Source organism: Lipotes vexillifer, unplaced genomic scaffold, assembly GCF_000442215.2.
Source record: "Lipotes vexillifer unplaced genomic scaffold, Lipotes_vexillifer_v1.1 scaffold796, whole genome shotgun sequence".
Classification (NCBI taxonomy): Eukaryota; Metazoa; Chordata; class Mammalia; order Artiodactyla; family Lipotidae; genus Lipotes; species Lipotes vexillifer.
Window position 1 is genome coordinate 2,154,798 of NW_006773072.1, and position 22,619 is coordinate 2,177,416.

A 22,619-nucleotide genomic window follows, 5' to 3' on the forward strand; every position below is an offset into this window, starting at 1 on the left:
TGAGTAACTAAGCTCAGCCATGTGGGCACTTCATGTTCCCGCATGGCTGGCCCCCAATAAAACCCCTGGACTCCATGGCTTGGATGAGTTTCCTGGTTGACAGTACTCCATACACGCTGCCACACATCATTGCTGGAGGAATTCAGTGCTGTCCATGTGAGTCCACGTGGAGAGGACACGACCAGAAGCTTGTGCCTGGACTCTGCCCTCTGTACCTTTTCCCTTGGCTGACCTTAATCTCTACCTTTTTGCTGCACTCAATGGTAAAAGTGACTATAAGAACTTTTCTGACTTCTGTGAGTCCTATCAGTACGTCATCAAACCTGAGAGTGCCCTTGGGCACCCCCAAATACAGTGGGACGCACAGAAGAGAAATCAAGACCAGACATCCACAAAACAACACTCTCCACCTCCCCGTGAGGGAAGGTTCTCATCACCTCCTGTTTAGGGGGCTTGGAAGGTTATGTGGATCGATAGTATAGCAAGTCTGATGAGTTGTAGATAAGCAAGTTTGAATAAACTGTATAGAGAAATCATATGTGACTCTCTCCAGAGGATGGGTTCAGCTTTCCTCATTTATCCTTGTGTTGCCTTCCTGAAGTCCCAAGTTTAAGCCACTTCAGGGACTATGTCAGAGTCTCAGTGCCTGGACTGGTTTGTTCATGCTAGCATGACACCCCACATCCCATTTCTTCAGTCTCAGTCATCATGGGAGTCCCTTGAGCATAGCTACTAGGTTTCCATGACCTTGGAGCAGGCAAGGGAGTCAGCATCACTGCATTGATTGTGAGAGCTCTAACATGTGGTCTTCCACATTCAATACCTTACACAGATTCACAGGAGAGAAAGAATTGCTACTTCCAAAAAGACCCACATTCAATTAATTGACGATCTGGCTGCAGCCTGGGTGAATTCTGCCAGTGCAGCCAACTTGGGCCAGGGGCCAGGGTGGACAGATGTTGCCCAACTTACTGTTAGGTCCCATTGCTTTTTCAAGACCTCAAACAGACTTGCAGATATTCTCGAGGCATTTTTGTTTCAAGGCTGGAAAAAAAAAAAGAGAGGGAACTCATGGTATGGAGAAGGAAGTGCTACAGAAACATAAATTCTGACAGCGCCAGCGATGGCTCAGGCTCTTCCCAGGGGACCAGTATATGGCAGTGCACAGGACAGGGTGTTACTCAGAGTCAACGTCAGAGAATGAAGGAACTTGTGCAAGACCCCCTTGCTAGTTAGCAGGAAAGTCGTGTTGAGAGCAAAGCCTCATTTCGCCAGTCTCTGCCCAGTGATGTTTTTCTAACACGCAGCTGTACCAACCTCATCTCCCCAGTTTGCACAATGCTAATCTGAACTCATTATGATGTTCCGTAAATGCAAAATGCTGTTTGTGTGGAGATTTTAATGTGGTGAGGACAATAGAAGAGCTAGTCAATAAGCAGTTTGCAAGATTTCCTATTCCCTCTCCCCACACCGGGTAAATAGACTTCTATTTTTGACTACTGAGCCCCTCCAACACCCCCAGTCCAAATGCTTGGTTTTTATGATGCAGAATAAAGGTGACGGTGGAAGGAAAAGACAGCGGAAGGGGGGTGATGGATTTGTATAAGAAATAAGGAAGCTGTGTTTGAGAGATAAAAAAAGTGAAAGGCAAAAGGAAAAGAAAATAATCAGAGGAGATATATGGAAACAGAGAAAGAGCCAGAAAGCTTGATTTTAGGAAAGTTATTGAGTGATACGTTGGAAAATGAAGCCTAAAGAGAGGTTTTGAGACGGTAGCTTGTGGGGAGGTGAGAGAGAATGGAGGGGCAAGAAGAATAAGAAGAGTTTCTAAGAAGTGTTCTCATGGATCTCATTTGATATTCTTCAAAAGCCACAAGGAAGGACTGGGCAGCTAAATTGTTTTTTGTTTGATTGTTTGTTGTTATGTAAAGCATGGCCATATGACCACCTGGCTTGTAGTTGGGTTATACTTAGAAAGGATTTTTCACAGAGTTCAACCTGGTTCCATGCTTTTCAGAAAGCCAGAGTCCCTTGACCAGACAGTTCAGGAAGATGGCACAATACCATGGCCAAACTACTGGTTTTGGGAACGGATAGACTACGTCAGCCACTTTTGTCAACAGGAATAGAAGAAAAAAAGATGTCTGGCATCTCTGAGGTTAAATGGGGCTCAGATGCCTTGAGGACAAGGACAGAGGTACCATACACATCCACTTCTAGCACTTCAAGCTGCCGTCTTCTTCTTGAATTATTTGTATACATTTTGCTTTGGTCAGGAATTTGAGTGCTTACATGGTGATTGTCTCCTGTTTCATTTGTCTTTGTCTTTTTAGCTTACATGGGGACTCAGAGAGGATAAGAAGCTTGCCCAAGAGCACAGAGAAAGCAACAGGGTTTGGCTGGGCTGACTCCTGCATTGTTTTTTTCAAACTGTTAGGTGAAGGGGATTCAGAAGTACCCTAGACTCTTTTTGTCTAGGATTCATGATCACTAGATGAGTTATACTTCCTCCTACTGACCCCGTGCTAAGGCAGGAACATCACTCAGAGTTCTAGAACCTTTTCATAGAACGCGATTTACAATACAGTCCAGCTGTGTACTTACTGTGTGAGTGGAACACCCTTTTCACCCTCTGACAGATGTATGTTGCATTCTTCAGAAACCAGGAGTAGTATTCAAGACAATACCTAAAGATTTAAATCAGGGTTGAACGCAATTACTATCCTTTGTGGCTATAAGAAGAGGACCATACTAAAAAAAAAAAAAAAAAGGTCATAATGGCTAATTATTCATAGCAAGGAACTCCCTCTCCATCTTTATAGGCTGTGGGAGGAGAGGTAGAGAATGAGTCTGAGTAGGAAAAAGCTTAGACTTCAGAGTCAGAAAGGCATTTTTAGTTCTGCCATCATTACTTACTAGAATGTATGACTTTCAGGCTGATTACTTAATTCTCTGGGCCTTGGTTTTTTCATATATAAACGAGAGGCACTAATAGAATCTACACTCATAGGGTATCCTGAGGATGACATGAGCTAACATTTGCAAAGTTCCCCAGTGGTGCCGGGCTTATCATAGGTGCTGGATCAATGATGATGTTCATTTATTTATTTTTGTGTGAGGTGGAGTAAAAGCGCAGGGCTGCTATAGTCAACAATGTAGCAAATACTTAGCAAAATAATATCCTGCTCTTGGCTGGTGGCCGCAGGGATTGCTTCAGAAGGCTTCAGTGAAAAGGCCATGCGTGTCATTAGCAAGAAGAGTTTTCAGGACAGGCTGTGTCACTGGCTTCACATAGGACTCTTGGGAATCCAGTTCCCTTTCAATCCTTCGCCTGAGCTATGAGCTATGTTGGGCTAAATATTCTCTAACTTCTCTTCCATCTGTATCATTCTGTGATTCTTGCATATTCTGGGGAGCAACCAATTGCTCATGTAAAGCTGGCTGTAAAGATTTCCCAGGTTCTGTCACCCTCAATTTACAGGACACTATAAAACTCTGGAAACCGAGGCACAGAGATGTTGCTGCTGGAACTCTGGGAAAAGTCAAAACTCACTTGCAAGACCCAAGTAGATGTTGGGAAGGACAGGGTTTCCTGAATAGGGACATATGCTGGGACAGTGGCCTCCTGTTTTTGCTGTAGCCACGTGGAACTCTCTGTGGTCCTGAGATGTTCCAGTCTTCCTCTCACTCTCCACCTTTTTTGCCTGGAGTGGCCTCTCCCAGTTTTTGCCTAACAAACTCCCATTCCTCCATAAGCCCTATGAGTTATTTCCTCTGGGGTCCCATGGCTCGTATTCTGCTATACGAGCTTGTATAGCAGAGCTTGTATCTGCTATAGCATCTGTCACACTTCTTTGTAATTTGTCTCTTCACATGGCCAACTGCCCCACTAAACCACGATATTTTTTGACCCCAGGGGCCGTCCTAGTCAACAAGCACACTGAGTAATGCCAGTCTCCTACTCTGTTATTCTTATCCCATATTCAGTGCTTGCTATATGATTATAGAACAAGTCACTATTCACTTAAAGGGAAAAAAAAGGGATAAGCTCAGTTTTACAGATGCTTCATTTCTCTAAATTTAGACTCAAGTTTCTTTCTGGAAATTTCTGCCTTCCTCATTATCCTTCCAGCAGATATGCAATAGGGATGGTTCAAATTTGACTTTCTTCCAAGGGTGTGAGATTAATAGGTTTTGCCTGCGTGCATGACTTGATTTTGTCACTTACTATGTCATATTTTAATGTGTGTTTATGACCATTTATTCCCCCCAACTATGAAATGCACAGTTTCTGGGTTTATTTCTGATTTGTCTCTATATCCTGCTGGCTCCGTTCAGTGTTAAATTGATACATAATGGAGACTTGACACTTGTTATTGATACAAAGTGCTCGATGGATAGAGAAAGAAGGAAGGAATAGTGGGCTGATCAAGTAGGAAAGTATTGTTGCAAAATGTCCTCTTCTTTAGGATCAGCCTGTGCTGTGGAGAAATGCCTCCACCTTGCTGGCTAACACCTTCAGGTCTACGAACCTTGCATATCTCCCTCCCTGTGTGGAAGAAGCATCCACTCTGATTGGGAGATTCAAGACCAGGGCCAGAAAAGAGTGATTGAAAAAGGCTGCCAACCTGACCTTGGGGCTCAGAGCCCGTGGATAATGGGCGTTTAAAAAGCTGAAAGATCGGGCTTCCCTGGTGGCGCAGTGGTTGAGGGTCCATCTGCCGATGCAGGGGACGCAGGTTCGTGCCCCGGTCCGGGAAGATCCCACATGCCGCGGAGCGGCTGCGCCCGTGAGCCACGGCCGCTGAGCCTGCGCGTCGGAGCCTGTGCTCCGCAACGGGAGAGGCCACAACAGTGAGAGGCCCGCGTACCGCAAGGAAAAAAAAAAAAAAAAACTGAAAGATCTCATAAGTAGACTTTGAAAATAACTTTAAAGATCTGAGAGATTGGCCTCCTACTATTGGAGCCGAAATATTCACCTACCTTGTTTGGCTTTGGGTTTACAGCCAAGGATAAATCCCAGAAGAAAGGACAGTGTGTCAGCTTTCCTGGGCAGGAAAACATCCACACCTAGTCCTTCTTAATATAAGATGGGGTCTGCCTTCTAATTTTCCATTTACATCTTTATTATTAAGTCAGCAAATGACTGCTAGGGATTTATGAAAAAACTGGAATTTAGGTGGACATAACCTCCCATTAGTCTCTTCTAGCAAATCGTGCCAGGCTGAGGGCATTGGGGTTCTGGGACCACTCAAAATCCTCTGTAATTATTCCAGCGGATATGACACAACACAAGTCAACTTGACAGCACTGACTGTGTCATGGCCCACCCTTGGCTCTGGGGACCCAGAAATGAATGATGGTTCATGCTGGTTCTCAAGGAAGTGACAGTGCAATAGAGGACTCACTGGAGTGTGCATTCCTTGGGGTACCCCTGTCATCTGTGTGTGGATTACTTAATGCCTCATCACTTAGTGGCCTGCAGAGGAGTCAAGCAGAATCAGAAGCCTGTAAATACTGGATGTAAAAAGCAGTGAGTGGCTCAGGTTACCTCACTGCCTCCATCCTGGGGTCTCTCTTCTGGCTCATGCAGAGACATTGCTGGAAAAAGCGGCACAGCTCCATCAGGCAAGGGTTGAGCTTCTGGATGGCCAGTGTGAGAGGAGCAGAGGTCATGGCCGCCTCCTTGAGGAGCGGCTCAGGACACCCTAGAAGATGCAATCCCAGACCATTCACATCAACAAGAATTTAGCAAGCATCTTGCCTTTGTTAGGGACTGTGCTGAGTGAATACTGTCTTGCCCCTGATCTCAGGTAGCTTGAGAACAACAGGTAAACATAGCCTTGCTTCACCATGTCTGGTAAAGCTGCTTGTGAGACTTCCCAGAGATAGGTAGAGAAAGGAAGGGGTCTGGTTCCTGGAAGAAATCAGAGATGGTCTCACTGAAATTTTCTTAAAAATAAAAGTTCTGGGCTTCCCTGGTGGCGCAGTGGTTGAGAGTCCGCCTGCCGATGCAGGGGACACGGGTTTGCGCCCCAGTCCGGGAAGATCCCACATGCCGCGGAGCGGCTAGGCCCGTGAGCCATGGCCGCTGAGCCTGCACGTCCGGAGCCGCAACGGGAGAGGCCACAACAGTGAGAGGCCCGCGTACCTCAAAAAACAACAATAACAACAAAAAAACATCTCCTGTGAAACGTCAACTCTACCGAATAAAAAGCTGGTAAAAAAAAATAATAATAAAATAATAAAAGTTCTAATGAGAAATTTTATATTTCTCATTAGATGGATGGAACGATGGATGGATTGATGGAGCCATACAGAGATACATATATAGATATAGATACAGATAAAGACATAGATAAAGATACAGATAAATATAGTCAACTTGTTTTCTAAAGCTCAGTCTGACGACTGCCCCCATCTGCACCACTCCTGTGTTTCTTTAGAACCTGGAGAAAACAGGGCTATAATATCCTGTGGTAGCATAATCACGTCTTTGTGTCTGAAAGGTCCATTCACCATTCACTGCAGGTTGAGAATGGGGCTGAGGCAGATCTTAGGTCATATGAAAAAGGAGACGGTGCAGGGTCCAGCAATTTAATAATGCCCCGTTGACATATGACTAGAACATTCAGGTCCAGGAACATTCAGGAAAATCATATGGAAAGGCATCTAGGAGTGGGAGGGACCTGAGGACTCAACCAGCTTTGAAGGACTCACTTTGTGTCAATTTCTCTCTCATGGAAACTGGCTCCACGGGAAAAAAGGAGAGTTTGACATCCAAAAATTGGAAAAATGCAGCGTAAACCACAGAAACTCCAAGTCCTGAGCCTCTGTCAGGGGTCCTGAAAACCCACATCCAAGCCCAGGAGAGGGATTCCCCTAGAATTCTGTAAGATTGAAGTGTCCAGGAATGTCCTTTCACAGGGAATAGAAGTAAAGGGCACCCAGTGGCTGGGGATGGACTTTTGGAGTCATCCTTTTTTCCTTCCCCTCTTTCTGCTAACATCATGCTCATTGTAAGAACAGCTTCCGTGTTTCCAAGGTGTACGGCACATTCTCAGTGGGTGCCCATTCAAAAAAAGTTGATTGAATTAAGTTATATGGAGCGCTCCAGTTCCAAACCACTTCCACACACATTATCTTACCTAATACAAAGCGCTGCAGAGAAAATACATTTTTAGTGCCCACGATAATTGTTATTATTCTTGCTTTACAGCGGAGGAAACTGAATTCTGGAATTTGAGCGCAGGAGGTTACCTCACCAGTAAATAGCAGAGCTAGGGTTTAATCCCAGCAGTCTGAATCTAAATTTATCAAACAAACCTCTTTTTATTATACTACACAACTTTGTCTAAAACAAACAAAAGCTATAGGAGCGACAGGGCACTGGTACATACTTGAAACCTGGTGGGGTCCTGGGACGAGGACTGGCTCTTCTCCAGGGGTAAAGGGCCACGCAGCAGGGAGATCACCTGCAAGGACAACAGTGGCCTCGCAAAGGTCAAAATGAAATGGACCTGGGGTATACACACAAGCAGAGAATCATGGCATCTTAAAGATAAAGAGTTCTAAAAATCCATAGGGAAATTGTAGTCAAGAAAGAGAAAGTGATTCATGCAAGATCATAGGGTGATTTAATAGCACAGCAAGACTTAGTTCTCCTGCCTCTCTTCCTGCTGGAACCAGTAAAATACAATAACAAGCTTAGTCTGCCTACAGGCACCCCTGTCCCGTCACGCCCCTGCCCCAAAACAATATTTTCCACCTGGGGTATTGGGTGCCTCTTTCCAGGGCCACATTCTTACCTGCCTGTGGATATCTGGGGGCTGGAGCCTTCGTAGGACTTGTAGTCTGTGTGCCAGGGGTGAATGGGCCTGGGATGAGAGGAGAGAGAGGGGAGCTTGAGTTTCTTCAAAGGATGCCTGAGCAGAAAAGGCCCCCTGCCACCAGTCCTGCCCTGTTCATCCACTGCTGCTTATCAAGCCAGGTAGCTGGGGGTTGCTGAGGATGCAGAAATGAGTAAGAAATAGACTCTACAATGGAGGCATCCCCAATGTTGAGGAGGAAATGGGCAAGTCCCATCAGTAACTGTGATACAGTGTTGGTGCCACTGGAAACCCGCTAACACTGGTATGACATGGGAGAGAAGTGGACTTGCATGGGCCACGTCCCAGCACGGTGCTCCTAGGCAAAGAGGACACGAGATGCTCTTCATTCGCCTGAGTCTGGTGCGCACACTTACTCCATCCCCACCCCTATACACTGCCCAGCATCATCATGATAGAATGTGGGCTCATCTCAACAATTCTTTTGATCCTGTGTTGAAGTCCTGATTTAAGGACCACTTTGGGAAGTGATCCTGCTGTCAAGATGCATGCCTCTGGCAAAACCAGCAAAGCAGCCTTCTTACAGAAAATGAGGGAGAGGAAGAGGAAACAGGCACTTAACCTCGTGTGGTTAAGCGGAAAGGAAAGGGGTGAGGCTGGGAGTGCAACATGAGCGCGGGGATGGGGGATGGGGGTGGGGCAGGTGACATCTTCTCTGGGATGGAGAAAGCATAGCCGTAGGTGAGGGAACAGGCCTTCCAAGCAGAGGAAAGTGCGTAATAAGCAAAGACTCAGAGAAGTGAGTGGAAGGCCGTTTGCTGGAGTCTGAAGGAAGATGTGGAGGGGTGGGGTGAGGTCTCAGAGCCTGGGCTGGACCCAGTACCGTGTTGCAATCCTGCTTGTTCCTTATTAGGCTCCTCTGCTAGGATGGTGGGTGTGGCAGCGTTGAGTTCAACTGCCTCAGTAGCAGCGATGGGCAGCATGACACATTTACAAACAGAAAACTATGGGCAGGACGCCCAACTCCAGGGGGCAACCTGGTCGTTTTCTCAGAGTCGGTCAGCATCCTCTTTGTTTTTTTTTGTTGTTGTTGTTATTTATTTTATTTATTTATTTTTGGCTGCGTTGGGTCTTGGTTGCTGCGTGCGCACTTTCTCTAGTTGCGGTGAGCGGGGACTACTCTTTGTTGCGTTGCGCGGGCTTCTCGTTGCGGTGGCTTCTCTTGTTGCGAAGCACGGGCTCTGGGCGCACGGACTTCAGTAGTTGTGGCTCATGGGCTCAGTAGTTGTGGCTCACAGGCTCTAGGTACACAGGTTTCAGTAGTTGTGGCACACGGGCTTTGTTGCTCCGCGGCACGTGGGATCTTCCCCGACCAGGGCTTTAACCCGTGTCCCCTGCATTGGCAGGCGGACTCTCAACCACTGAGCCACCAGAGAAGCCCTCAGCATCCTCTTTGGATTCCCCTCCAGGCACTGACTGTAAGCCCTGAATACAGAAGGCGCCGCTGATGCTTGCTGCCTGGGTGTGGTTCTGTGTAGTTCTGGAAGATGAGCAGCCTTAACTCTAACCCAAACACAGAGCTGACTCGTCTGTGGTCACTGTTCACAGTTTAACTAAATGACTGCAGAATCACAGAGGATGAGAGCTGCAAGGGGCCGAGGGCAAAAGCAGACACATGCTCTCCTCTGGTTGACATCCGCTTTGCCACTACCCTCCTGAGCATGTGTCCTGAAGCTGGCTGCTACGCTGTCGCCCTGGGGGCAGTAGGACAGGGCGGTAGGCGTTGCCATTGACTGAGTGATTCCAGGGTGCTCCGTGTGGAGCTGAACTCCTTACAGACATCACGTAACTGAATCAGCACAGCCACTCTGAAAAGTAAGCATCACCTTCCCCATTTCGAAGATGAGAAAACCAGGACTCAGAGAAATCAAAAGAACTGCCTAAGGAGACAGCAGTGGTGGAGTCAAGATGTCAACGCTACTGTGTCTGAAATAAAGGCCAGAGCTCAAAGCCTCAGGGCTGTGCTGGCTGCTGTTGCCTGTTGGCCAAACCCAAGTATGTTAGCCTGTATTTTTCCCGATGCCATTATGTCAGGTGTTTCTCCGATTTAAGCTAGCAATTGCATTCCCAGAGCTGTTTGTACAATTGAGATTTTGCACCTAAAGTTAAGACTTTACCTTTGCACCCTTTGACATTCGTTTACTTCTTCCTGTCTACTTCTTCAGAAATTCAGGTAATTCAGCAAAGCTTTTACTGAGTGTCTGCTGTGTTTCATGGGAACTGGAGAGTAAAGACACAGGCCTTTAAAGAGAGCACAGTCCAGAGGGGAGAAAGGTCAAGTTCATGGCCCCTAACATGTTACGGTCCATTGAAAACAGAAGCGTAGAAGAAGGGCCTCTGGCTGCAGAGATCAGAGGAAGTGATTTTAAAAACACGTAAACCATTTTTGTCTGATCCTAGGAGTAGAAAATATGGAAAATTCATGACACTGAAGTGAAGAAAAATCAAGTCTTATCTATTGATACTTCCCAGATATAGTCAAGGTTAACATGTTGTGAATTTCTTTTCAGTCTTATTTTGGTTTATTTTTTATTTTCTGTGTAACTGTATCACACACGCACACGCATACACACATAAATACATAGACAAACACAAAATTGGAATCACACAGTTTTTCAGAGCTCAGGCCTTCCTCATACTATATGATTACATTTTAATGTGCATATCACTATATTTGTATATGTAATTAGTGGCGTAGGAGTGAGCATCCTCTCTTACCTGAGGTTGGGCTGGTCCCTGGTGGGCTGCCAGGCATGGCTGCTGTCCTGGTAGGAGTCTCGGAAAAGTTCCGTGTGTTCGTGGCCTTCTCGGCCTCTGCAGGAGATGTCGGCGGGGAGGAAAGTGTTTCCCAGGGAAGACCTCCAGGTGTTTTCTCACTGGTGGCCTGAGCCCAGGGCACAGGTAGTGTGGAAGCCCATGCCTGCCTGCGGGCTGTCACCCATGGAATTCCAGCCACCTTCCTGGTAGCTGCACAAGTGACAGTAACAGGGCACTTACTGCTTGAATGCTTTGATTCAGATGTAAAGTTGACAAGACATTGACATATAATCAAAGGGTACATGCAATGCGCATGCATAATATAGATAATCCAGGGACTTCAACCCTACCCTGAATTGGAATAAGGAGACCACACTAAACTTTGTTTTCCTAACTACTAATTTAAAAAAATTCTCCAAATTCCTAGGACGCTGAACAATCAGCTAGTGTGTGTGTCCAGAGGACAGTGGACACTGTCAAATTTAAGAAATACTGATTCTAATCATGTGATACAGTGGAAAGGTTTAAGGTAAGGGGGCCTGGAGGTGTAAGTTCTGCCCCCACCTCCTCCATGCTGTGAACTCTGGGGCAAGTTACTAAACTCTTCTCAGCTTTACCATTGAAATGGCAGTGATGATAATGTTGATGCCTGACTGACAATATCACAGGGCGGTTATTAAGACAAGTGTTCCCTCACTGGTCTTTTAAACAATTGCCAGGTGTTTTCACTCATTCATTCCCATGTTAAGAATTAAAATACATTTTTTTCAGGTTGTACAAAACTTATCCCCTGGGACGATTTTAAATCTGTAAGTTAAGTTGGGAACAGTTGCCATTTTAAAACTATTCCAATTTCTCATCCAGAACATGGTATAACCCTTTATTTATTTAAATATGCTTTTATTACTCTCTTGAAAGTTTTATAGTTTTTCTTATGCAAAACTAGCACTTTCCCTCTCAGAGTGATAGCTAGATATTTTATGATTTTTCTTGCCACTAGCAATCACATCTTTTTTCATAATATACTGGAAAGCTTTCTAATTCTGTATAATTGTCTTGATGTGGATATATTACAAAAAAATTTCTAGTTAGTGAATCTGATTCCTTTTCCTTGTTCTTGTTTCCCTGTCTGCTTGACTTTTATCAGTTCTCAAGCTCCTCAGGGGAGCCCCCTCTCTGGGCTTTCCAGGACAATAGCTCTTTGTAGGCTGGATAATAATTATCAGTTTACTTGTCTATGTCTCTCTCCCAGATCTGAGAGCTCAGGAAGGAAAGGGAACATTGCTAGAGCTGTGTTTTTTGACAGCTAGCCTGGGGTCTGATATTAAATATACGTATTGATGAGTGAATGAATGAATGAATGTATTCTGATGACTGTGGTCCATTGTTGGAACTCACTGAGATATAATTGTCTTTTAATGAAAGAGTTAGCTCAGATGTATCTTATTACAAATAGGATAAGCATGCCTTTTACATCTTCAGTGCCCACACCTCTGATCAGTGCCCACAGAAATGATGGGAAAAGTAGAACTTCTCAGCAGGTCAGCAGCAGCAGCTTTTTACACTGGCATCAAGTCACTAACGTATTCTTGGCAACATTATCCAGCCAGCTACAAATTAACCTAACCCTGCCTGCCATAAAATGTTGACTGCATTTCACCATTTAGTATGAATTTCCGGAGAGATATTGCTACCTGCTCTGTTAAAATGAAAATACCTGATGTTACCATATACCACATTTATATTACTCTCGGGGGATGCTGGGTGCACAGTATGAGGGAATTTTGTACTATTTTTAAAGCTTCCTGTGAGTCTTAAACTAGTATAACTGATTCACTTTGTTATAGAGGAGAAACCAACACACCATTGTAAAGCAATTATACTCTAATAAAGATGTAAAAAAAAAAAAGCAAAATAAACAGAAGTCAGGATGTTAAAAAAGAATTATAAAATTAAATGTTAGAAAGACATTATGCCAGTGACATTTGTTGCCTTTGCTTATAGGTATCATACCCATACTGGTTCACATCTATCTCTTCTTAAAGGGCTGCTGAACAAAGAGGTTGGTGGAGAAGGGATAAAGGAAGGATTTCACTTATTTATCTGAGCCTAGAGGGAAGTGCTGGGATAAACAGGACAGGAGAGGACGGGGTGAGAACTCTCACCCCAGTCTGGGAGGGTGGGAGAGGTGCCGTCCAGGGCGGCCGGGGCTCTGCTATGACCCTCAGGATGCTTGTTTGTGTTCATGGTCTGTTCTCCCTCTGAAGGAGGAGTTGTCTCTGTCCTGGGAGAGCTTCTCAGAGCAGACACTCCAGCGTTCTGGGATCCACGTGGGGGGCTTGTCCTTGGTAGCGTTTGCTGGCTTGTGGGTGTGAGCTGTGAAGTCAGGGCCATCCCCCTGGTAGCTGCACATTCAAGGAGACAATCAATGGCAGCTTTACTATGCTTGACACTTTGCACACAGAGATCTGTTGAGCCACTGAAAGGTCATTGGACAGCAAATATACAGAATGCAGAGATTCAAACCTTACTCGGAGCAGTATGTTATATCACCAAGAGGAGGGTTTCTCCTTGAATGACAGATTAAGCTAAAATATCGAGGGGTGAAAATGCCACGGGCAAAAGCAATGTGCACAGAATGCAAAACTGTCAGGCCAGAAAGCATCAGACACTTGAGGTGTTTGCTGAACAGAACGTGGATCCTGTCAGGGCCCTTGCCCACTTCACAACCCTCAGCCCCTCCACAGCTCTGCCACTGGTCCCAGGAAGAGGATTGCGTTTGCTCATGTGCCCTGTGGGTCTGACTAGGGGCCAGTGGTGAAATCTGGGGGAACTAGGGGCTGCCAGTAAGAAACCCACTTGAAAGGTGGCCCCCCACAGAGACAGAAGGAAAGCTTCATTCAGAAGGAGATCTACACAGTGCCCTTGGATTCCCCATGAGGAAAAGGAGGAAGAGGTCCAAGTGCTCATTAAGCCTACCTCGGGAAGGCTTAGGGGATGGAGGCTGCATGTTAGGATAGGACAGGCTCTCACTAGCCCATAAGGTCCCCTCCTCTGGGTGGACAAAGCCTGGCCTGCAGACAGGTGGGATTTCGGCCCCTACTTGCCCCTTTGGCAGGTAACTGTGTGTCGGGCACAACCAGTGCAATTGCAGAAGGTGCCCCTGCAGCCTCATTTCCTCTCTCCTGCCTTACTTCTGAGCTCAGTATCACCCCACATGCACCAGAAGCCTGGTCCTTGCTCTCAGATTAATGCACATGGGACTGAGTGCCTGCCAATCCAACTATCACTCAGCCAGGTGACTGGCTATCAAGCACATCAACTTTGTGTCAACTTGTTCATGTGTTCTCTCTTCTCAAGCAGTTGTTGCTGGGAAGACTTTACAGGAGCACAAAAGGGGAGACATAATTGAGACTGGGGGTCAGAAAGTCATGAAAGGACTCTCTGAAGAAGTGAGATTGACTCAACCCTCAGATCTGTCCTCAGAATTGGGTAGGTGAGGGGAACCCACCAAATGCCCATTTCTTCTCCTTATCAAGCAGCCTTATTCCATACAGTTGAAGTTCCTTCCTCGGCATAACTAAGAGATGCCCTACAATAAATACCAACCAAGGCAGCCCTCTGGAGTGGAATTGGAGGTTGATTGTAAACTTCATTTCACTCCAGTAAACACGGATAAAGAACCTACTATGTGCAAAGTACAGTGTGAGGCACTGAGGGGAAAGCAGACTATGGAGATGAAGGAGACAGTCTCTGCCTTCAAGTATGATTCAGTGAGGAGACACACAGATAAAGTCATCTGTGATACAACCTGGAGTAACAGTCCAAATGACTTATAAGTGTGTGTTGTAGAATCATAGAAGACAGAAGACTAATTCTGACTGGGGGATTTTTTGGAAAGAGGAGGCAACAGCTGAGCTGGCCATTGACAGACAAATTGGATTCTGAAATATGGAAAAGTAGGGAAGTTCCATTCTGGTATAATAGCATGAGCAAAGTTGCAGGGGCATGGAGATGTATGCCGTCTGCAAGAAGGGCAGGGATTTCAGTGGAGTTTTAGCAGAAGGTTTATGTAAAAGAGAGTAGGTAGGGTGGGCTTGATGACAGACAAATGTATACTCAATGCTAAGGACTTCAGACCCTCTGCTGCTGACTTAGGAGTGCTGAGCAATGAAGAGACATAACTTAATTATTTTATCATTCTTATGGCAATGGATGGATATTTCAGAGAAATAAGAGACTAGGTCAAAGGAGATTGGTTCAGAGGCTATTATAGTGAAGATAGATGACAAGGACTTTAACTAAGATAATCATAGCAACAGATGATGATCTTGGAAGACCAGCCAGATTCCAGAAGCTTTATTCAGCTAGAAATGACACATAAGTGTAGGGGAGAAAGATGGCTTTAAGGTGGTTCCAAAAAATGCCACCTGATGCCAGAGAAAAGGCAGGAAGATGGGCTTTAAGGTGGTTCCAAAAAATGCCACCTGATGCCAGAGAAAAGGCAGGAAGATGGGTAGATGTGTGTGGAGGGGTAGAGGATGGTTGGGTACGGTCTGAGTATTACGGAGTGGCAATGTCTACAACAGGGTCACAGATTCAAATACCTACAAAAACCAGGTGGTTTATATGAGAAGAAAGTGCAAGGCAACAGGGAGAAGTGAGGGCTATGGAAAAGAGGAGAAAGGTGTCTGTCCTAATGGGGAGGATGGCAACTCAACCCCAGTTGCCATGGGGGAGGGGGAGGGTCCAGGGCTACCCGATCTTTTGCAAAAAAAAAAAAACTAGAAATTCAAAAATTTTAATGATGAAATCCTCTGATTTTAACACAGTACAGCTATAAATAAAATACCTGAGGGCAGCATTCAGTCTTCGGCTTGCTAGCTGGGACCCTGGTCTGGAGACTCTATAGTAGGGGTGTGGGAGTCTTTCTCAGTTGTATGTCAGACATGAGTTTAGGCTCCATAGAGATCTAAATCTGAATTCTGAGCCAACCTTGAGCAAAATATTCAACCTCTCTGAATCTCAGTTTTCTCGTCTTTAAAATGGGAGTATAGCTGTCCAATAGAAGCTGTTTTTTGAGTCTGCATAACTCCCCCCAGTGTTGAGCCTTGGATTCTTCCTCCAACTTTTTGGACCCCAGGAATAGCTTTGATAGGAAGATGGAAGCTTCAGATACTGTACTGGTGGTTGAAACTGTACCACGCTGATTGTCTAAATAAAACTTACATTAAAGTTCCTGGCAGCCCGGCCTATGGTAGGGATCGGGGTGGGAAGTTGACTAGGTTTTATTCCATGATGAATGCCAAATCTCAAATTTGCCAAGCATTTTCAAGATGAGCACACCTGAGAGGATGGAGGTTGACTTTAAAATCTCTGTGAGGTAGCTGGTAGAATTTCCAATGATGTCCACCAGTAGGGCTGTGAAATCTGTAAGAGAGATTGAGGAGGTTTAAATTTCTGAGACTTGGTTTAAATTTCAGAGAGACTTGAAGGGAAATGTGTATTGTATTTGGATTTTTCAGAGTAGATTTTACAAGTTTGATTTAGTTCGGTGTATTGGGGATTATTAACAATCATAAAAAGAAATACTACTAGTTATTTTTCTAGGCTTGATTTCAGGCAGGCAGAAAACTTTTGGATCCACCATCGTAATCTCCTTTCTCCTCCATTTCCCTCCCCCCACCCCAGATCCTTCTCTGCCGGCACCAAAGAGCTGTGCAAAACCATAGTGTTGAATAATGGTTTTTCTGATTTGTTCCCCCCCCCCATTATTTCGTCTAATTGATTTAGAATACCAAATTCATTGGATAGGAAGCAGCCCTGCAGACATGGGGTGTACATTTATATAACTTCAGATTTTCAAAATGATATCAAATTTAGTGGTGGATTATAAACTGTGAACTATCAAAGGAGACAAGGACTTTACACAAAATAGAGCAAGGGAGCTCTTCTCCTGCCCTCCACGTTCAGAAGTCTGATGGGAGGAGACAGATAATTTTACAACATTTCAAACTATAAAATCTTCGAGGACTTTCTCTCTGAGCACGTTCTGAACATGTCTTGACATGGTGGGTGCCACTGACCAATGAAAGTTCCTAATGCACTTCCTACCCACACAGATGCTGCCTCCTCTGCTGTTCAGTTATGGTTTTCCAGGACCCAGCAAGTTCTTGGCTTCTAAAACAAGGAGTACTTATTCTAGGAGCCCCAAATTGTGAATTTCTAAAGAAGCTTCTGAGGTCCCATGGATAGTTTCCTGTCGTGCCTTGTCTAAATGCTTCTTTTACTCAGTAACGGGGTCATGAGCTGGGGTCAGGGGCAAGCTGACTTGAAAATATAGAACCCAGAGAGGCATGAAAACGTGATGTGACAACCAGTGGAATGTATAGCATGCAAGGCCAACAGGAGGTGGGCACTACCCTATGTGAGCCAGAGCCATGGTGACATGCCACCTTACCACACTTGCACGGGTGCGTGGTTAGTCTCCTAGAGGAAGATGTGGTGGACCACCTGTACAGGTGTGGACACGTGGCCATGCAGAATGTAGGCATCCTTCTTTATGTCTCTTTAGGCCAATCTGTTTATAGTCACATTGTAGAAACTGAAGAGGGGTAGTATTTCATTACTTATGCCATCTATTTTCTTTCTAATTCTCAAAAGTCTCCTTTGTTTATTAATTCATTCATCTAATAAACATTCATGGTGTGTTGGAGTATGCCAGACGTCTTTTAGGCACTGGAGGATTAAGACACCATCTCTGCCTACCCGAAGCTGAGATTAGTGAGAGAGAGAGAGAGAGAGAGACTCACAGATAGACCAAGAAACTGCAGTCCACTATTCATATTACATAGAAGCTATGAGCATGGCTTTGCAGCCCAGACACCAAGCATGGAGTCCCGATTCTGCCCAAGTTTCAGAGAAATGATGGAACTTTCCCAAGGTCCCAGAGCATGTGGCAGGGCTTGAATTTGAGCTGAGGTCTGCCTTGTGCTAAAGCTCCTATTCTTCCCAAAATTTCCACCACTGCTCATACAAATCTCCTACTCAATACATTTGTCCACTCTCCTTTTAGAACTGCTTTCACAATCGGGTCCTAGGCTTGGAAGAAAATCAGTTATCACTGCCTCAAAGATATTCTTTGTTTTGATGAAAATATGAACTATCTAATTTACTAGCAACACACGGATGAATGATTTCTGACTACTTTCATATAGAAATAGAAAATAGGGAAAAACCCCTTTTTGTCTGTCTTAATTGGTAATGATTTAAGAATGTCTCTTGGTACTCAGCGTTGGCAAGGGTGTGGAAAAATACACACTTTGAAACATTACTGGTAAAAGTGTAAACGTATGCAAGATTTCTAGAGGAAATTTTAGCAGTTTGAAGCATCACAAAATCCTCTTCCTGTCAGACAACAGTTCTATTTTGAGGACTTTATCCTACAGTGATAAACGGGCAAGCACTGCAAGTGATTGTACACAGGTTCTCATCACAGCATTGCTGGTAGTTGTAAAAAAGAATGTTTCCATCAGGAGGAGATAAATTATATTATGGTACATTCTTTCAATGAATACTATGATTTCATATGAAGGATGAAGCATATTTATATCATTGAATGGAATGTTTTTTAAGACATGCTGATTAGTTGAAATATCAAATTTCATAGAAAACATGGTAGATACTGACAGCTGTCTCCCAATATCCATCCTCTCATTCCTTTAGTAAGAAAACATGAAATTTCAGTTGGGCACATGGTAGTTTAACGTAATTGAAAATTACATTTTCAAGCCTGCTTTGCAGGTGGGTGTGTCCATGTGACTCAGTTCTAGACAATAGAACGTGAAAAGAAGCAATGTGAAAGGTTTCCAGACTGAGTTTATATAGTGAGTGGGCATGCCTTCCAGTTCCCTTCTCCCCTTCCTTGTAGCTGGAATGTGAATACGGTGACAAACCACCCTGGACTATGAGAACAAGGGCCAGAACTTGTGGAAGGCAGAGCAACAAGATAGAAAGAGCCTGGGCTACTAAACCATCAAACCATCAGAGCGGTCCTGGTATGCTTACCTAGACTGTCACACATGAAACTTCTACCTTCTGTAAGTCACCTTGTTTTGGGGTCATTTGTTTTAATAGCCTAGCTTGTTTTCTAAATAATATAGAGAAGGTACAGTAGGATGGGTAGATAGATGGCTAGATGAATGGGATAGGTAGGTGGAGCAGGCAGGTAGGTTAGAGAGGTAGGTTAGATATGTAGTTGACAGATGGCTTAGATAGATGAATTAGAGAGAGGTGGCTTAGATCACCTTGGGTAATGTGATTACCTCTGGCTGTTGGGATATCAGGTGTTCCTGATATTTTGATTATACCTTCCATGTTGTATGGAAGGTATAATCATACCTTCCATACGATACAATATATTATTTTTAACATCACAATATATTATTTTTAAATCAAGAAAATTTAACATCACAATATATTAATATCACAATATACTTTATCATCACAATATATTATTTTTTTAATTTATTTTTATTTTTTTTGCGTTACGCGGGCCTCTCACTGTTGTGGCCTCTCCCATTGCGGAGCACAGGCTCTGGACGCGCAGGCTTAGTGGCCATGGCTCACGGGCCTAGCCGCTCCGCAGCATGTGGGATCTTCCCGGACCGGGGCACGAACCCGTGTTCCCTGCATCGGCAGGTGGACTCTCAACCACTGCGTCACCAGGGAAGCCCTTATTTTTTAAATCAAGAAAATTTAAGCTATTTTCATTAAGTAAAAACACACTCAGAGGAAGGCTATATATCAGAGTTGAGAATATTCAGAAAACAATCCATGTCTGAAGATTATCCACAAACACACCTTCCCCAAAGGTTTTGAGCCATGGCAAGATGTTGGCCGAAGTGTACAGCCTCTCAAGGTAGCAGTTTGAGGGGAATCAGCATTAGGCACATTGTGACATGTTAAACCTTGTGAAAATCTCTATGGTTTACCAGGGGAGCAAGATGCTATTTAATCAGTGGTAACGATCCATGGATCAATTCTTTTCAAATAAGCATTGCACGTGTATGAAAATACACTTCAGCTCACCAAACAGAATTACAAAATTCCCCAGCAGATGTGACTCCAATTTTTAAATTTTATTTTTACCTTTCACACAATCAGGGCAGGGACTCAACACCAGACAAAACTTGGCCTCTAGCCGAGGCTAATGAGGTGGTGAGAAAGATGTGATTATGAAGAACATTTTCCCTCCCAAATGTAGTTTGTTGATGAGATTCAGAGGGTGGGTTATATAAGAAGATGGATATTAGGTACTTATTGCAGAGTCTGGCATCCAGTACTTAGTAAACAATAATCATCAGAGTCTGGCATCCAGTACTTATTAAACAATAATCATTATCCTCTTTGCACAATATTTGGTCCATGAATTCCTCCTTGGGGAATCTGTTCTCAGAAAGTAATCTAAAACAGGGAAATGTTTTAGACACGAAGATGTCTAATACAGGATTTTTTTTGTATTAAGAAAAACCTAGAATCCACCCAAAAGTTCAATAGCATACTAGCTAAGAAAATGCTCACATTCATAGGTTATATAACCATTACACATGTTTGCAAAGAGTTTGTAATATCATGGAAAATATTTTTAATATTAGGTTAGGCGAGGAGAAAAAAAAGCAGAAGAGTCTTTGCTTCCCTTGCAGACTATTCTTTAACAAGCAGCCAAAGGGATCCTTTTAAGATGTAAGTTAGATCACGGCACTCCTCTGTGTGGACAATCACAATGGCTTCCTTCTTATTCATAGTAAAAGTGGAAAACCTTGTGGCAGACTATAAACTTCTACATGATCTGCAACACCTTTCCTGCCTTGCCCCCACAATTCTGAGCTCATTTCTCACGGCTCTCTGGCTCACTTGCTGGCCTTTCTGGTCCTCACTCTGCCTTTGCATGAGTACACACATGCATTTATGTATTCTCTATGACTGTCTTCCAAGATTGACTGTACAGTAGACTATTCAGCCATTTTCCTAATGATGGATATTTAGGTCGTTCTCAGCTTTTGCTCTCAAACAATGCTACCTTTTGTTCTTGCCCCTTTGCGCAGATGTAACTATTGCTCTAGGGTAGAAAACCAAGAAAGGAACTTTCCAGGACAATGGATGTGCACATATTTAAGCATAATAGATATCATTTCATTTTCTGATCTTAGTCTAAGGAGAAAAAAAATAATTCAACCTTATTTGAAAGGGCACAAGCAAAATCAGGGCAGCCTGCAAGCCTCAAAGTGAGTTCTACCCACCTGATAAATCGTTGGTCCGGTTGTTTAAGCAGTAGCAGTACCGTGTGGGGAATTTGGCCGGGTCCACAGTCTTCAGGTTAGAAACTGTGAAGAGAAACGAAGCACATAGCAACCCTGACACATAGCCTGGCCTGCCTACCCATCGCTTACCATTCTCGCCACCAAGAAAAGCTGGAGGAGGGGGCATGGGAGAGGGATGGATTGGGAGTTTGGGATTAGCAGATGCAAACTATTATATTTAGAATGGATAAACAACAAGGCCCTACTGTATAGCACAGGGAACTCTATTCAATATCCTGTGATAAACCATAATAGAAAAGAATATGAAAAAGAATGTATATATGTATAACTGAGTCACTTTGCTGTACAGCAGAAATGAACACAACATTGTAAATCAACTAAACTTCAATAAAATAATTTTTTTTTAAAAAAGAAGGAGAGCCAGCACTTACTGTTGTAAATGGCCACAGAAAACTTGTGGAAGGCAAAGGAGCTGTAGGAAGTAACACTTAACAAGGAGAAAAATTTCTTGCTATCTGTCAAAGACATTGAGATAAAGAAACAGTAAATGCCCACTAACAATAATAACAGTAATAGAAATTAGCAAACTGATCATGGAAATTAATAATACGATGAACAAATAAAAATATAATAATAAACACTGAAAATAATAAACAAAAATCAAAGCAAACCAAAAACAAACAAAAAAGGCAAAAATACATGTCCCTTGGCTATATTTCCTAATCTGTCCTTAAACTCTTGCAATTGTCTCATAATATAGTAGAGATGAGTAGAGATGCCTACACGGATGCTGTGTTTGGAGCGCAGCTTGCTCTCAAAATGCTGGCAAACCTCCTACTTCATCTGGATGTTTTCAATCTCATCATGAGTTAGGTAGGACACACATCCTCTGCTCTGAACACAGAGGAGCCGAGACACACAGCGACGTGACGGGTCTTGCCCAGGTCGTGGAGAGTCCAGAGGCGAAGCAGGAACAAGATAAAAATGGGCCTGGGTTGTGCTCTTAAAAAAATTGTTTACCTTTTAAGGCTCTGATCAGCATCCCGTTCACCAGCTCTGTCAGGTTAAGCGCAGACAGATCAACCGACATTGCAGACAGCTCTGAAAGAGATTCAAAGATAACGTCATCAGCAGGCCTTTCTTGGCAAAAGGAAAAGTTCCTCATTTCTGACATTCAGGCAGATGTGCCTCCTCTTTGGACATGAACTCACACCCTGTGCTGGGCACAAGGATTTGGAAGATAAAAGGCAGTTCCTGTCCTCAGGAGGTGACAGCTAATGGCATATACTGTGACAAGCAAGAGTAGGTAGAAGTTTGGGTGAAACACGAGGAATGCTTATTTTAGGGAATATTTTCTCTCTGCATTTGGAGAGAGTAGAGATTGATGGGAGATGCTTATGTATAATACACAATATAAGCCCTAGGAAATTTCAGGAGTTCTCAACGTGCTGTATAATATAAATAATGACATTGTCTAACAGAGGAGCTCGGGGCTTCCCTGGTGGCGCAGTGGTTGAGAGTCCGCCTGCCGATGCAGGGGACGCGGGGTCGGGCCCCGGTCCGGGAGGACCCCACATGCGGCGGAGCAGCTGGGCCCGTGGGCCATGGCTGCTGAGCCTGCGCGTCCGGAGCCTGTGCTCCACAATGGGAG

At 44.2% G+C, this 22,619-nt stretch overlaps 1 protein-coding gene across 1 annotated transcript in view; it reads right to left on the reverse strand.

Moving 5' to 3' along the window:
• Window positions 1–1,000: 1,000 nt before the first annotated feature.
• Window positions 1,001–22,619, reverse strand: part of HHLA1 (HHLA1 neighbor of OC90) — a 26,448-nt gene continuing 4,829 nt past the window's right edge. The window contains exons 4-14 of the mRNA XM_007448005.1: window positions 21,989–22,069; window positions 21,400–21,483; window positions 20,948–21,031; window positions 15,993–16,076; window positions 12,812–13,051; window positions 10,608–10,856; window positions 7,809–7,877; window positions 7,401–7,475; window positions 5,552–5,708; window positions 2,605–2,687; window positions 1,001–1,044 (exon numbers count right to left, since the gene is read on the reverse strand). Of these exons, the coding sequence (XP_007448067.1) occupies window positions 1,001–1,044; window positions 2,605–2,687; window positions 5,552–5,708; window positions 7,401–7,475; window positions 7,809–7,877; window positions 10,608–10,856; window positions 12,812–13,051; window positions 15,993–16,076; window positions 20,948–21,031; window positions 21,400–21,483; window positions 21,989–22,069 (1,250 nt within the window). The remainder of the gene's footprint in view (window positions 1,045–2,604; window positions 2,688–5,551; window positions 5,709–7,400; window positions 7,476–7,808; window positions 7,878–10,607; window positions 10,857–12,811; window positions 13,052–15,992; window positions 16,077–20,947; window positions 21,032–21,399; window positions 21,484–21,988; window positions 22,070–22,619) is intronic.